At 51.3% G+C, this 16,738-nt stretch overlaps 1 protein-coding gene across 1 annotated transcript in view; it reads right to left on the bottom strand.

Moving 5' to 3' along the window:
- Positions 1–16,738, bottom strand: part of LOC140371636 (phosphatidylinositol-binding clathrin assembly protein) — a 100,751-nt gene that overhangs the window by 10,392 nt on the left and 73,621 nt on the right. Inside the window, exons 11-13 of the mRNA XM_072458814.1 lie at positions 14,896–15,062; positions 11,747–11,832; positions 7,853–7,960 (exon numbers count right to left, since the gene is read on the bottom strand). Of these exons, the coding sequence (XP_072314915.1) occupies positions 7,853–7,960; positions 11,747–11,832; positions 14,896–15,062 (361 nt within the window). The remainder of the gene's footprint in view (positions 1–7,852; positions 7,961–11,746; positions 11,833–14,895; positions 15,063–16,738) is intronic.

Genomic DNA, 16,738 nt, shown 5'->3' with positions numbered 1-16,738 from the left:
GAAAACACAAAAACACAGAAAAACGATTAAAAACACACAAAAAAAACCACAATCAGTCTCCTGCACAGACGGTGATCGTGGAGCAAAGACTCGTCTGGATTTTTGTACATTTGACGTCGTCTTTTAGAAGAAAACGTGGAGCAGCTTTTGTCGCTGAAGGTTTATTTTTACCGTCGTGTTTCAGCACTTTCTCCCGTTTAGAAGACGTTTGTCGAACTTGAACTGAAACGCGGCGAATGAACGCTTCAACGCAGGGAATGTGCAGTAAAGACACACATCGTACTTGATTTTCATCTGATCGAGCTCAAAACAACACTTTACATCTAGAGACATTGAAAATAATAAAAATCCCCCAAAAAATGTAAATATTCCTTATATCCTCCTTATATATATATATATATATATATATATATATATATATATATATACCATTCATTTCAATGGGGAAAAATACTGATACTTTTGCCAGTACTGCAAAAAGTACAAGTTGTACAAATGTCAAAAGCAACAGCAGCAATGAGACGGTGGAAGCGATCGTAAAGAGGCGGAGCTTGTTGAAATCGGTGAAAGTGTCGAGGTGAAACGCGTCAAAAATCCTGATATGGAAAAATAAACGGGAAACAAGAACATAGTGTGTGTCTGCTTTATGACACACACTCAATGAGGCTTAATAAGAATAAAATTATACTGAAGATGCAATAAAAATATGAATAATGAAACTATATTAATAATAATAATAAATTATGCATGCATATACATTGGGTCAGCGTAATAAGAATAAAACTATACTGAATAAGATGCAACAGGAAACAACAATAGCGAAACAAATAATAAATAATTAAAAAAAATATGAATAATGAAACTATATTAATAATAAATGAGGCATGCATAAAAATTTGATCAGCTTAATAAGAATAAAATTGTACTGAATAAGATGCAACAGGAAACAATAGCAAAAAAAATAATAATTATAATTTAAAAAAAAAAATATAATAATGAAACTATATTAATAATAATAATGAGGCATGCATAAAAATTGGGCTAAGAATAAAGTAATACTATATCATTGTTTTCTTTTTTTTGTACAACATTGAGCGAATAGAAAAAGCTCAAAGATCATGACGCGCTCCTCGTTATTCGTCACGACCATAAACGATGACTAAAAGCGGCTTCGTTTGTCTTCCTTCTTTGAGATTGGCGGCGTGTGATTTGACACTGAGCGGTTCACGAGGGTTCATCCCTGACTCCGCCCCCTCCTCCTGGACTCGCTTTTGCCTTTTCCTGACTCAGGAGCTCGGGTTTTGTGATCGATTTATCTGCTCGCGGCCGACAGCGCTCAGCCTCTCGTCTGAAAATCATTACCGCGAGCGTGAGCGGCGCCAGCGTTTGGCGAGGGGTGAAAGGGGAGGCGGCTTCGCGTCTTCGCACGGCGTGGGCCCCGGAGGTGGAAGAAGAGGTACTCCACTTTGTTACGCTGCAGGTGAACGGGGCACAATCTTCAACATAAAGATATCGTTTTGAAACTTCTGCCGTCGTTTTCTCACGACTTTTTCATCATGTCACGTTTTCAGACAGAAATAAAGTGTTTTCTGTGTAAGAAACGGCCAACATTTGGGACGTTTAAATGTGAAAAACGGACAGAGCAGCTTTAAATGTCTTCATTTTGTCCACGTACCGTATTTTCCAGACTATAAGTCGCACTTTTTTTCATAGTTTTGGCGACTTATACTCCAGAGCGACTTAAATGTGATATTATTCGTTATTTTCACACTGACGACCACAAGAGGGCGCTCTAGGCTCTAAGCGACGCAGAAGAAGAATCTGCACTTCCTCTTCCTCTGGAGTTGTTTAGAAGTGACACAGAGGAAGAAGAATTCAGTGGATTTAGTGATTTGGGGTAAAACTGATGCTTTGCTAAACTTGTTAGCATGTTCTTTATGCTATAGTTAGCAGACATATGGGGGCGTGTCGCTTCGGTAAACTCCGGGCTCTGAAACGCTGCCCGAGTTTCAAAGTATGAATTCTGAAACGTGAGAATGTTCCAGAGGGAAAGTCGATGGACGCGTTTCCATTTTAGATGAATGTTCCAGTTCATACCAGTGATGGGCAGTTCCACATGTACGATACACATGTGCTGCTGCGCTCTGTTGTGCCATCTGGTGGTCTAAAGAGGTCAACACAACACAGAGTGACCCACAGAGTGACCCACAGAGTGACCCAGAGTGACCCAGAGTGACACACAGAGTGACACACAGAGTGACACACAGAGTGACCCACAGAGTGAACCACAGAGTGACCCAGAGTGACACACAGAGTGACACACAGAGTGACCCACAGAGTGACCCACAGTGACCCACAGAGTGACCCACAGAGTGACCCACAGAGTGACCCAGAGTGACACACAGAGTGAACCACAGAGTGACCCACAGAGTGACCCACAGAGTGACCCACAGAGTGACACACAGAGTGACCCACAGAGTGACCCACAGTGACCCACAGAGTGACCCACAGAGTGACCCAGAGTGACACACAGAGTGAACCACAGAGTGACCCAGAGTGACACACAGAGTGAACCACAGAGTGACCCACAGAGTGACCCACAGAGTGCCCCACAGAGTGCCCCACAGAGTGACCCACAGAGTGACACACAGAGTGACCCAGAGTGGCCCACAGAGTGACCCAGAGTGAACCACAGAGTGACACAGAGTGAACCACAGAGTGAACCACAGAGTGACCCACAGAGTGAACCACAGAGTGAACCACAGAGTGAACCACAGAGTGAACCACAGAGTGACAGTGACCCACAGTGAACCACAGAGTGACAGTGAATCACAGAGTGACCCACAGAGTGAACCACAGAGTGAACCACAGAGTGACAGTGACCCACAGTGAACCACAGAGTGACACAGTGAATCACAGAGTGACCCACAGAGTGAACCACAGAGTGACCCACAGAGTGCCCCACAGAGTGCCCCACAGAGTGACCCACAGAGTGACACACAGAGTGACCCAGAGTGGCCCACAGAGTGACCCAGAGTGAACCACAGAGTGACACAGAGTGAACCACAGAGTGAACCACAGAGTGACCCACAGAGTGAACCACAGAGTGAACCACAGAGTGAACCACAGAGTGACAGTGACCCACAGTGAACCACAGAGTGACAGTGAATCACAGAGTGACCCACAGAGTGAACCACAGAGTGAACCACAGAGTGACAGTGACCCACAGTGAACCACAGAGTGACACAGTGAATCACAGAGTGACCCACAGAGTGACCCACAGAGTGAACCACAGAGTGAACCACAGAGTGACACAGAGTGACCCACAGAGTGACCCACACAGTGACCCACAGAGTGACCCACAGAGAATCACAGAGTGACCCACAGTGAACCACAGAGTGAACCACAGAGTGAACCACAGAGTGACCTAGAGTGACACACAGAGTGACCCAGAGTGACACACAGAGTGACCCACAGAGTGACCCAGAGTGACCCAGAGTGACACACAGAGTGACCCACAGAGTGACCCAGAGTGACCCAGAGTGACACACAGAGTGACCCACAGAGTGACCCAGAGTGACCCACAGTGACCCACAGAGTGACCCACAGAGTGACACAGAGACACATTTACACTCATTTTAAACGTGTTTTTAAGTTTATTGCTAAATACCAGAAACAACAACAACAACAACAACACTCTGCGTCTCCTTGAACTCGTTTGTGGCGTGACTCTTTCCCGTGCTCGCTTTGTGTCCAGAGCAATCGCTTTTTCCATGATTCAAAGTGAATCGCTGGCGCTGCAGATAAAAGCCGACTCCCTCCGGAGCAGATCATCACGCCGCCGAGCAACAAGCGGAACACGACGGAGGAAAGAAGCGATGGCGCGGTATCGAGCGCAGAGGATAACGCCATCAGCGAGAGGCTTAGGCCACAACGTGATTCGATGGGATTTAAGATCAACGGGAAGCGCTGAGGAGTAAATCCATGTCGCGGAGGGAAATCAAACGCGCCAGAGCTATTGGGGGCAAAGAGACGTGGTGGAAACAGAGCCCGGCTCAATAAGTGAGACGTACAGAGGGGATAAAGGCGAGGAAAGAGGAGGAAAGTGAAGGTACAGCCGAGGCGAGAGCACAATACAGGGAAGCGTCGTCATCCGTTTGGACAATCGGCCGCGTTCAAGGGACGAAACGACATCCAAAACGCTCGAAATGCAGATGTTTGTCCCGGTTCATGGATCCAGCCGCACGAAACAAACAAACAAACAAACGGTACAGAGCGTGTCGTCTTCTGTCAGAATAAAGAAAGAAAAGTGGAGTTTTTCGCCCCACAACGGCTTCAGAAAGTGGCGTCGTTATTGACCAACGATGTGATTGTCGTCGGCTGAAAGGGACGAAAAGAAACGCGACGGGTTTGACGGGTTTGCGGAGCCCATCGCTGACCAACAGTGATGCGGGTTCGACGTTGGTGGATTTCCCGTTTGGATTTTTTTCTTTCTAAAACGGCGAATCTCCCACAGAATTGCGCGAGCGCCAGCCTGGCCCGCCCGGTTCGCCCGCCCAATTCGCCCGCCCGGTTCGCCCGCCGACCGAAACGAGGGCTCTGGCATTCGGTTCGCACTCTGCGCCCGTCCAGAAGCATTCGAGAGAAGACTGAAATCTGAACTGCTGAACTATTCCAAGAGCAGAAGTTAAATCGATGGTAAATTAATGGAATGAAACGGCCACGAAAAGCGGCGCGCAACCTTTAAATCAAATTCTGGGCAAAGCAGGAAGATGATCAAATGGGGCAAGAAGCGTTAACTGCTTTTACACATGTATTCAGAGAGAGAGGAGGAACAAAACAGACAAGATGTGATGTGAAATGAGTGTAAATGTTGTAGATAAATCAGCTTGAAATCTAAATTCTTTGCTGTGGATCAACGTAAAATCATTAAATGGAAAAATTAGACGGCAACTCGTTTTTTAAAGTCTAATTTAGTTACATTTTGAAACATGTGTGGAGGCCATTTTGTCACGATATATTCAGACGTTTCACTGATGTTTTGGAGAGAGGGAGAGAGTAAGCAACGAGAGCAGGGGAAAGAGGTGAACAGATGGAGACGAGCCGCCTGGGGGACTTCTGCTTTGTGAGGTGTGAAGGGACACGAGGAATAAATGGAGAGAGATAAAGAACGAGAGCGGAGGAGAAGAGAGCGTAACGGACGACAAACACAGAAACAAATACGAAGACGGTAGACGAACAGATGGACCGGTCCCACACGAAACACAACCTGTAACAGACGGGTGACGAGACGCAGAGACACACGGGACGTTGTACAACCACAGCAGCTCAGCTTTTAGATGGACAGATGGAGAGACGATGGACGGACAATGGACAGACGATTGGACAGATGAAGGGGAGACGATGGACAGACGATGGACAGATGGAGAGACGATGGACAGATGGAGAGACGATGGACAGATGGAGAGATGATGGACAGATGAAGGAGAGACAATGGACAGAAGGAGAGACGATGGACAGATGAAGGAGAGACGATGGACAGGCGATGGACAGATGAAGGAGAGACAATGGACAGACGATGGACAGGTGATGGACAGATGAAGGAGAGACGATGGACAGATGCTGGACAGATGGAGAGACGATGGACAGATGATGGACAGATGGAGAGACGATGACAGATGGACAGACGATATCCAGATGGAGAGATGATGGACAGGCGATGGACAGATGGAGAGACAATGGACAGAAGGAGAGACGATGGACAGATGAAGGAGAGACGATTGACAGATGAAGGAGAGACGATGGACAGATGAAGGAGAGACGATGGACAGGCGATGGACAGATGAAGGAGAGACGATGGACAGATGAAGGAGAGACGATGGACAGGCGATGGACAGATGAAGGAGAGACAATGGACAGAAGGAGAGACGATAGACAGATGAAGGAGAGACAATGGACAGACGATGGACAGGCGATGGACAGATGAAGGAGAGACGATGCACAGATGCTGGACAGATGGAGAGATGATGGACAGACGATATCCAGATGAAGGAGAGATGATGGACAGGCGATGGACAGATGAAGGAGAGACGATGCACAGATGCTGGACAGATGGACAGATGAAGGAGAGACGATGCACAGATGCTGGACAGATGGACAGATGAAGGAGAGACGATGGACAGGCGATGGACAGATGAAGGAGAGATGATGGACAGACAATGAGAGACAATGGAGTGGTGGAGAGATGATGAACAGATGATGTAGACGATGGAGAGAAGATGGATCGACGATGGGACAACAGTAAAGACACGATGCAGAGACGATTTAAAGAGAGACGTTTAAACACACAATCAGTGGACAAAATACACACAAAGGCAGACGGATGCCAGGAGGCCAGGGCCCAGATGGTGAACAGGTTTTCCCATGGCAGTTTAAGCAGGCGCTCCATTATACCAGCCACAGTTCAGGAAGAGACGCCAACTGTTACCGCGGGACAAGGAGACGAGCGGCGTTTCCAATATGCTGGTTAAATCTCTTTTTACCCACATCCCTCAGGCTTGACACGAAAACAGATGTGACGCTGTTGCTGTCAACATCATTCTCAAAAGGTGCACTACGTACGAAACGGTTCTGGCGTAGGATCCACCCCTAGCTATTGCTTTGCCGGGAATGTTCCACAGTATGGCATTATAAAACATCTCAATACAGTGGAGGAAAAAAAGCAAGACAAATTTTACCTAATTATTGTAAACGGGGGAAAAAGGCCATTAAAGTAATTTTTTGTAATTCTACTATTGTTTTTGTACTTTTGAAACGTCCCCATTGTGTGTCTAGGCAAAACAACGGCGGCAGCACTTTTAAAAAGAGTTTGATCTGTTATAATCTTGTAGAACGGGTTACAAAAAAAAAACATTTCTATTATGCAGTGACAGATTGGCGTTGTCGGCAGGATTAAGAAATGGCTAAATCATAAAAAAGGAGTTAAAAAACATACGTCGCTATGGCAGGGACTAGTTTATTTGTTAAGGGGAAGAAAAAGCTAAAATGATGGCTATTTATTGGACTTAATGAGCACATTTCTGCAACATTTTTCCTTCGTGTTGATAATTACACATCATTAAGCTGCAAATTGCCTTAAACCGCGCTCCCATTTTCAGAAACACACCTGCTACTCCGCGGTGAAATTAGCATTGATGAATGTATGAATGTTAACTTTCTACGTTTTCTTCTTTAAATCAGTCAAGGAATGAAAGAAAAAAGAAAAAAATATGGTCATTTGTGGCGGAAAAATTGGGGCTGCAATTGAAATTAGGATAATTCAAAGTCATTACAATTTACAATTTTGTGAGTCATGTTTAAAGCAAAGATTAGGCAGAACAAGCAGAACAAGCAACATACGTTGTTTTTACTAAGACTGTCAAGTTTATTGCGTTATCGCATTAACAGCGAATTAAGTTAAGTTGGGATTTATTTTTACATTTTTTACAATTAGATTCCTTAAAACAAATAGGGCCATTACTAAAATAAGCAAAAGAAAATATGGACAAATTATAACTAATCATGATTAATTGGGTGTTAACTCTGGACAATCATGCGATAAATAGTGATGAACAAACTTGACAGTCCTAGTTTTCATAATTACACATTTTTTATACTCGATTGGAGCAGGATTTTCATTGAATTAGTCGCACTGCGGTAGTTGAGGTCATTCCCAATCAGAAGCGCCACACGCAAGAAGAACAAAGCCGTTATGAGCCCAAAGAGCGATAGCCGAAGTGTCACTGCAGCGGTTAGTCTGATGCCAGCGAAAGCCCAAAGTAGCTCTTAGTTTTAGCTTATGCCGTGGCTTTACCGGCTGGCGTCTGTGGACCGTTGCCGTTACTCGTCGCACCGGCGTTACTCCCGAAAACGGCGTCAAAATCTACCGTCATGGTCTGTCCGGGCGGCTGGCTCTCCAATCCTGAAGGGGGCAGTAGAGTCAATCACGTGCATCACAACAACATGAGGAGAGGCGAGTCCCAGTGTTCGGTTCCGGGAGAACTTGTGTCAAACCCCACATTATGTTTTCATATTCATACACAGAAGTATCATATGTACCCGTGTCCCGTGAGGTCTTATTCTAGGTGAAAGCTGCTGACCCTGACGTTTGGACTCGACAGACACGTTCGTCACTTCCTGGATAAGTGTAGCAGTGCATTTTTCAGTTTTACTATAAATGAGAATGTTCCTGGACAAGTGAAAAAAAAACAGGTGCAGAATTCAGAGAATCATGACTAATAATGTAAAATAGAAAATAATAAAAGGGCAAACGCCGGAGATGGAAGACTCGAGTCGGGTCTTGCAGAGGTTTCACCATGTGCCACACGCGCGGCTGCCATGTGGATTAGTTCCCCTTTAATCACACACGTCCCGTGTAATGGCGTATATAGTTCGACGTGCGCTCGCCCCTCGTCTGAGCGCAGAAATGGGTCGGAAAGGTTGCGGCGCCGGCGTGGTGAGGGTCTCACCGCCCCCGCGCTGTTCTAATCCCATTTACTCCGACTCCGCAGACGTGACACAGTGAGACGCTTTTGCTTTTTGCCGTTGCCTGGTTACTCGGGCCCGGAAAGCGAAGCCGATGCTGTTTTCGGAGCAGACGCAAACTCCCGGTGCACCTCTTGTTTTGGCGGCGGCGGAGGACGAGGCTCGGGGGGTGGTCGCCAGCGCCGCCGCGTCGCCAGGAATAAGAATAGGCTCAAAATGACACGGCGCTCTCCAGTGAAGCCGACATTTAACATAAAGATAAAGGTTTCCAGGGAGGATGAGGGCCGTGAACCGATGATTTCTCAACAAACAAAGCCGAAAGTGCACTAAAGTACTAGCGTTTGCAGTATTAGTACAAGTCCAGTTACTTGTCTGGGGACTGTGGGTGGTTCTGGTCCCGGTTTGAGCCCAGTTTAGTCCAGACGTAGATCTGGTTTGGTCCTGATCCGTGTCCAGGATGAGTTCACAGTCTAGTCCCAGTTTTGATGCGTTCTTAGTTTTAGTCCTAGATTTGAAAGAAGATCTATTGAGCTTTTGTCTTCTAAATACTTCTGACCTCCCAGGTTCATTACGTTGTATTTTGGACATTTTTTAATCGCAATATTGATCTAAAACAACTGAAGTGTAAATACGGCTTTGCGACGCTGCGGAAACCTTCACGCATCAAAATAAAACTGCAAAATGAGGTATAAATAGGAGTGTGCGAGACCCAGCGGGACATGAAGGCTGCACGACGTGTGAAGACCACTTTAAGACCACAGAGCAGGACCTAAAGGCGAGGCCAGAGCGTCAGAGTGGATGAAGCCGAGGATCTGGAGCTGCTTTAGGTGGACTCAAGAGTGTGAAGCCTCCTCAGACCAGAGCTTCACACCAGAACCACCAACACTTTCCCCCAAATTTGATCTTTTAGTTGTTTTTCCGTTTGTGATTTTGGACTGAGCTTCACGTGTTTGATCAAAGGCACTTTTAAAACCTCCATAATATGATTCAGCTGGAGGAAGTAAACAGCCTCCCTCCTTCTGCTGTATGTCTGTCCCAACACGTCCCAAAGACTTAGACATCTGTCGTCTTACCAAGTGTATAAACCAGGTCTAAACCAGGACTAAACCAGGTCTAAATAAAATAAAACATTAGAGCTGCAAGTTGTTGTTGTTGATCCTGTGATAATGTAAAAAGAAGAGAAATGACCTCATGACATCGTCACGGTAACAGCTCCAGAGGAGCAAACACAAAGAGCAAACGTGAATATTTAAACATTTAAAGTCAAGAAACCTCAAAGACACGATCAATATAAACTAATCACAAAAAGCTGCCACTAACGATGATTTCAGTGTTCCACAGTCAAACCATTATTTCTGTTTCTTGAGAGAATATTTATGATTAAAGTGTATTGTTGATGAAAATATGAAATTGTTTATTCTCTTTCATTTAATAATGCCACTTTTGAATGTGTTTTAGAGTCTTTTTAGTCCAGAGAACATTATGAGGACACAAGTACGATTTACAGAGACTAGAGGACTGGGCGGGCATCACTGGCCCCGCCCTAAACGGGTGAAGGTCTTATCTGGAAGACAGGAAGTACTTTGTGTCTCAGACCTCATGCCCCTGACCTGTGGAGTGCCCCAGGGGTCAGTCCTGGGACCCCTTCTGTTCAACCTCTACATGCTGCCGTTAGGTCACATGACACGCAGTGAAAATGTGTCCAATCACAGTGATGCAGACGAGTCAGATCTATGTTCTAAACCATCTCACCACCTTGCCCCCCCCTACCTGCCTCCTCATCCCCCACCGCCCCTCCCGAGCTCTCCGATCCTCCTCCTCTCTCACCCTGACTGCACCAACATCCCGACTCAAAACTTTTGGCGACAGAGCATTCTCCCGAACAGCACCCCGACTCTGGAACTCCCTCCCCCAACCTGTCCCACTCTCCCTCACTCACAACATTCAAATCCCGCCTAAAAACATGACCTCTTCACCCAAGCCTATGACCTCCCCTACCCCTAGCCTCCTCTACCCCATTGCCTCCTCTTCTACCCCCTGTTACATCCCCATCTTTTTCTCTCTACTTCTTCTGTCTTGTTCATTTTATCTGTATATTAATGTGTATTGTACGTGTTGTCCCCCCCTGTCTGTAAATACACCCCCCTTTTTAATTATGTTCAGCGTCTTTGGGTCACTGAAAAGCACTATATAAATAAAAGTTATTATTATTATTATTATGTTTGAGTCTTTTCAGTCCAGAGAACATTATGAGGACACGAGAACCATTATGTTTCACCCTCACAAATAGTGGTTCCATTGTGACAGCTCGAGCTCTTTATCCAGACTAACACAGCTAACTGCTCTTAGTCAGCTTTTAACCGCCTGTTTTCATGACCTCAGCTTCACGATCTGTACTTTCCCTCTTTGTGGATCAGCGTTTTCAGCCCTCCTCACGTTTCCCGCCTGACACAGAAAAACACGATCAGCAGGAGGAAGAGGAGGAGCAGGAGGAGGAAGAGGAGCAGGAGGAGGAAGAAGAGGAGGAAGAGGAGCAGGAGGAGGAAGAAGAGGAGGAAGAGGAGCAGGAGGAGGAGGAGCAGGAGGAGGAAGAGGAGGAGCAGGAGGAGGAGGAAGAGGAGGAGCAGGAGGAAGAAGAGCAGGAAGAGGAAGAGGAGGAGCAGGAGGAGGAAGAGGAGGAGCAGGAGGAAGAAGAGCAGGAAGAGGAAGAGGAGGAGCAGGAGGAGGAAGAGGAGGAGCAGGAGGAAGAAGAGGAGCAGGAGGAGGAAGAGGAGGAGCAGGAGGAAGAAGAGGAGGAAGAGGAGGAGCAGGAGGAGGAAGAGGAGCAGGAGGAGGAAGAAGAGGAGGAAGAGGAGCAGGAGGAGGAAGAAGAGGAGGAAGAGGAGCAGGAGGAGGAAGAAGAGGAGGAAGAGGAGCAGGAGGAGGAAGAAGACGAGGAAGAGGAGCAGGAGGAGGAGGAGCAGGAGGAGGAAGAGGAGGAGCAGGAGGAGGAGGAAGAGGAGGAGCAGGAGGAAGAAGAGCAGGAAGAGGAAGAGGAGGAGCAGGAGGAGGAAGAGGAGGAGCAGGAGGAAGAAGAGGAGCAGGAGGAGGAAGAGGAGGAGCAGGAGGAAGAAGAGGAGGAAGAGGAGGAGCAGGAGGAGGAAGATGAGGACCAGGAGGAAGAGGAGGGAAAAGAAGAGGAGGAGCAGGAGGAAGATGTAGTGCGTGGTGTGGTTGGTCGTACCTCCCCAGGCGCTGTTGTTGGTGCTGGACACGTTGTGGATGAAGGTCGGCTGCAGGTCGAACAGGTCGCTGCTCAGAGGCGCCGCGCTGCACACACAACAAGACAGTGAGGAACGGGCGAGGCCCCGGGCGGCGAGGGGCCCCGGGCTGCGAGGGGCCCCGGGCTGCGAGGGGCCCCGGGCGGCGAGGGCCTGCGAATCGTGTCGAGCGCCGCGTGGTCGAGCGCACGCCGTCACAACACTGACACGGCGGCGGCGCAGCAGCGATCAGAGCCAAATGTGTGTTTTTGGAGTTCTGGAACACGAGGCCAAACTAAAGACGCTCAGGACGTTTACACATGATGCAGAACGTGTCCTTTAATGTGTAAAGAGCCCGTCGTTTACACGTCCAGCGCTGCAGTCGCTCTGGACGTGTTACGGCTCGAGCAGGAGTCGGAGCGAGCGGCGGAGGAGGAAGATCCAAGAGGACAGACGGGGAAAAGGCCATAAATATTTAATCCGCTGAGCGTGACGGGCCAAAGCCACCGCTGAAACCGCTTAGTGGTGGGCGATGGGGAGGACAGGCGGGCGATGGGGAGGACAGGCGGGCGATGGGGAGGACAGGCGGGCGATGGGGAGGACTGGCAAGCCATGGGGAGGACAGGCGGGCGATGGGGAGGACAGGCGGGCGATGGGGAGGACAGGCGGGCGATGGGGAGGACAGGCGGGCGATGGGGAGGACAGGCGGGCGATGGGAGAGGACTGGCAAGCCATGGGGAGGACAGGCGGGCGATGGGGAGGACAGGCGGGAGATGGGGAGGACTGGCAAGCCATGGGGAGGACAGGCGGGCGATGGGGAGGACTGGCGGGCGATGGGAGAGGACTGGCGGGCGATGGGGAGGACAGGCGGGAGATGGGGAGGACAGGCGGGCGATGGGGAGGACAGGCGGGCGATGGGGAGGACAGGCGGGCGATGGGGAGGACAGGCGGGAGATGGGGAGGACTGGCAAGCCATGGGGAGGACAGGCGGGCGATGGGGAGGACAGGCGGGAGATGGGGAGGACAGGCGGGAGATGGGGAGGACTGGCAAGCCATGGGGAGGACAGGCGGGCGATGGGGAGGACAGGCGGGCGATGGGGAGGACAGGCGGGAGATGGGGAGGACTGGCAAGCCATGGGGAGGACAGGCGGGCGATGGGGAGGACAGGCGGGAGATGGGGAGGACTGGCAAGCCATGGGGAGGACAGGCGGGCGATGGGGAGGACAGGCGGGAGATGGGGAGGACTGGCAAGCCATGGGGAGGACAGGCGGGCGATGGGGAGGACAGGCGGGCGATGGGGAGGACAGGCGGGAGATGGGGAGGACTGGCAAGCCATGGGGAGGACAGGCGGGCGATGGGGAGGACAGGCGGGAGATGGGGAGGACTGGCAAGCCATGGGGAGGACAGGCGGGCGATGGGGAGGACTGGCGGGCGATGGGAGAGGACTGGCGGGCGATGGGGAGGACAGGCGGGAGATGGGGAGGACAGGCGGGCGATGGGGAGGACAGGTGGGCGATGGGGAGGACAGGCGGGAGATGGGGAGGACTGGCAAGCCATGGGGAGGACAGGCGGGCGATGGGGAGGACAGGCGGGAGATGGGGAGGACTGGCAAGCCATGGGGAGGACAGGCGGGCGATGGGGAGGACAGGCGGGCGATGGGGAGGACAGGCGGGAGATGGGGAGGACTGGCAAGCCATGGGGAGGACAGGCGGGCGATGGGGAGGACAGGCGGGAGATGGGGAGGACTGGCAAGCCATGGGGAGGACAGGCGGGCGATGGGGAGGACTGGCGGGCGATGGGAGAGGACTGGCGGGCGATGGGGAGGACAGGCGGGCGATGGGGAGGACAGGCGGGCGATGGGGAGGACAGGCGGGCGATGGGGAGGACTGGCGGGCGATGGGGAGGACAGGCGGGAGATGGGGAGGACAGGCGGGCGATGGGGAGGACTGGCGGGCGATGGGGAGGACTGGCGGGCGATGGGGAGGACAGGCGGGCAATGGGGAGGACTGGCGGGCGATGGGGAGGACTGGCGGGCGATGGGGAGGACTGGCGGGCGATGGGGAGGACTGGCGGGCGATGGGGAGGACTGGCGGGCGATGGGGAGGACTGGCGGGCGATGGGGAGGACAGGCGGGAGATGGGGAGGACAGGCGGGCGATGGGGAGGACACGCGGGCGATGGGGAGGACAGGCGGGCGATGGGGAGGACAGGCGGGAGATGGGGAGGACAGGCGGGCGATGGGGAGGACAGGCGGGCGATGGGGAGGACAGGCGGGCGATGGGGAGGACAGGCGGGAGATGGGGAGGACAGGCGGGCGATGGGGAGGACAGGCGGGCGATGGGGAGGACAGGCGGGAGATGGGGAGGACAGGCGGGCGATGGGGAGGACAGGCGGGCGATGGGGAGGACAGGCGGGCGATGGGGAGGACAGGCGGGCGATGGGGAGTACAGGCGGGAGATGGGGAGGACTGGCGGGCGATGGGGAGGACAGGCGGGCGATGGGGAGGACTGGCGGGCGATGGGGAGGACTGGCGGGCGATGGGGAGGACTGGCAAGCGATGGGGAGGACAGGCGGGCGATGGGGAGGACAGGCGGGCGATGGGGAAGACAGGCGGGCGATGGGGAGGACAGGTGGGCGATGGGGAGGACAGGCGGGAGATGGGGAGGACTGGCAAGCGATGGGGAGGACTGGCAGGCGATGGGGAGGACAGGCGGGCGATGGGGAGAACTGGCGGGCGATGGGGAGGACAGGCGGGCGATGGGTAGGACAGGCGGGCGATGGGGAGGACTGGCAGGCGATGGGGAGGACTGGCGGGCGATGGGGAGGACAGGCAAGCGATGGGGAGGACAGGAGGGCGATGGGGAGGACAGGCGGGCGGGGCCGTAAACACCCGAGGAGAGCGGCGGACGAGCCGTAAATCGCGGCGGATTATCAAGAGTAAATGAAGGCGAGTCAGTTACAGCCGCGGCTCGGAGCGAAGCCTCTGTTTGACTCATAACATTTGGAGGGATTTCTGTGGGTGAAACCTCGTATGAAACCCGTCTGAAGCTCGTCTGAAGCCAGTCTGAAGCCTGTATGAAGCCTGTATGAAGCCTGTATGAAGCCTGTATGAAGCCTGTATGAAGCCCGAGCACCTGTTGGCGTTGATGGAGGTGGTGAAGAGCTCTGGAGTCGGGGTCATGTGGTGGTGGTGCTGGTGGTGGTGGTGCTGGTGGTTGTTGTTGTTGAGGCTGTTCATGGACACAGCGCTGGGCGACGCCGAGGGCGGAGTGTGTGTGCCGATCTCCTTCAGACGCTGGTCCTGAAACACACCGGACAAAACATCCATATGACGCACAAAACACTTTTACAGGTTTCACTTTTACACTCCACGTTTGGCTCTCAGCCAATCGGCAGCTCCACTCAAACACAGAGACAGTAAAACACACACAAAGTCCACCTTTGGTCCCAGTTTGGTCCCAGTTATGTCCCCGTTTGGTCTGGATGTGGACTCAGTTTGGTCTCCGTTTTGAAGGAGCTAATAAAGCATTACAAAATGAACATTTTTTGGACCATCTTCATTCTCCAGAACGATGCACTCTTTTATTTCCCATCACAAAACTCAAGATGGAAAACCACAGTTTGGGATTTGGCGCGCGCGTCGGGAACCGGCCGTTTCCCCGACGACCGTAAACAAAAGTCAGGTCCGCGTTCGGGTTCAAACCGTGGGAAGCGACAGACACGTTTGTCCCGGAGACGATGTGTAAACACAGACGCGAGCGATGGCGTCACGAGTTGTGTTGACTGAACGGGATAATTACGGCGGTTTGACGCGTTCGCCGAGACTGAGGACAAAAGCATGAGGACAAACGTGGAGCGAGCTCGGGAGGACAAAAGCATGAGGACAAACGTGGAGCGAGCTCGGGAAGAAAAGGCCCCGTGGTGAAAAGGCCCCGTGGTGAAAAGGCCCCGTGGTGAAAAGGCCCCGTGGTGAAAAGGCCCCGTGGTGAAAAGGGCCCGTGGTGAAAAGGGCCCGTGGTGAAAAGGGCCCGTGGTGAAAAGGGCCCGTGGTGAAAAGGCCCCGTGGTCATTTTTGTAAACTGGGCAGAATATTTTGTGACTAAACAGTGTTTGGCCCTAAAATTGGCTCATTTCATTTCCTTCTCAACAAAAACAAAAGTTTATGATTTAAGTTGAACTTTCCATGTTTATGTCACTTTAGAGATCGTCTCACTTCAGTCACACGACGTGAGCACAGTCGTCCTCCCGGTGCAGCAGACGGCTTCATTTGTATTCGGACGGCGTTTTCCTCGACAAATGTGCTCTGCTGTTATGTTCTGGCAGCGGGAGCGCGAGTGAGTGCTCGAGTCATGACCCCACACGGACACCAGAGGGAGCCCACATCTGCGGCGGCGACCCCCGCGACCCCCACGAGCCGGCGCTCCCTCCGTTTAAAGCCCAAGTGAACGCCTGCAGGAGCTCGCGGAGAGTCTGGTCGAAGGATGTGGCAGAAATACGGCGATATCGGGTCGTCCAACGTCTCAAAAAGTCGTGTTGCTACAGAAAACACCGTGAACTACATAGACCATGATCCTTTGCTCCATTTCAGTGCACGAAGAAGAGCTTTTATTGTGCTTTTAACTGTACTGAAAACCACATGACTCTCTGGCAGCGGAGGGGATTACCATGGGGAAATAAACAAAAGCTAGCTTGCCCCGACGTGCCAATGTAAGAACGCAGTTGTAATGAACGAGTCTGTGATGATTTAAGGACCTAAAACAGCAGAGGAGGAGACACAAAAGGGAGTGTTTTTGTGAGGCTCGGAGAAGACGAGCTCGTAAACAGGAAGCTAAACACAACTGCCGACGTGTCGACTCATGTAAACATTACAGCCGAGTTTACACGGTTTCCCACCCACTTTTAAACACTCCTTATGAATTTTTTTGACATCTTACTTAATATTGTACTTTTTATATCTCACCTGTTTTGTCCTAGATA

Source organism: Eucyclogobius newberryi, unplaced genomic scaffold, assembly GCF_026437365.1.
Source record: "Eucyclogobius newberryi isolate DKJ021-1_F unplaced genomic scaffold, fEucNew1.0.hap1 SCAF_22, whole genome shotgun sequence".
In the NCBI taxonomy this organism is placed as follows: domain Eukaryota; kingdom Metazoa; phylum Chordata; class Actinopteri; order Gobiiformes; family Gobiidae; genus Eucyclogobius; species Eucyclogobius newberryi.
The sequence above is the reverse complement of the archived record's forward strand: the minus strand, read 5'-3'. Positions and strand labels throughout refer to the sequence as shown.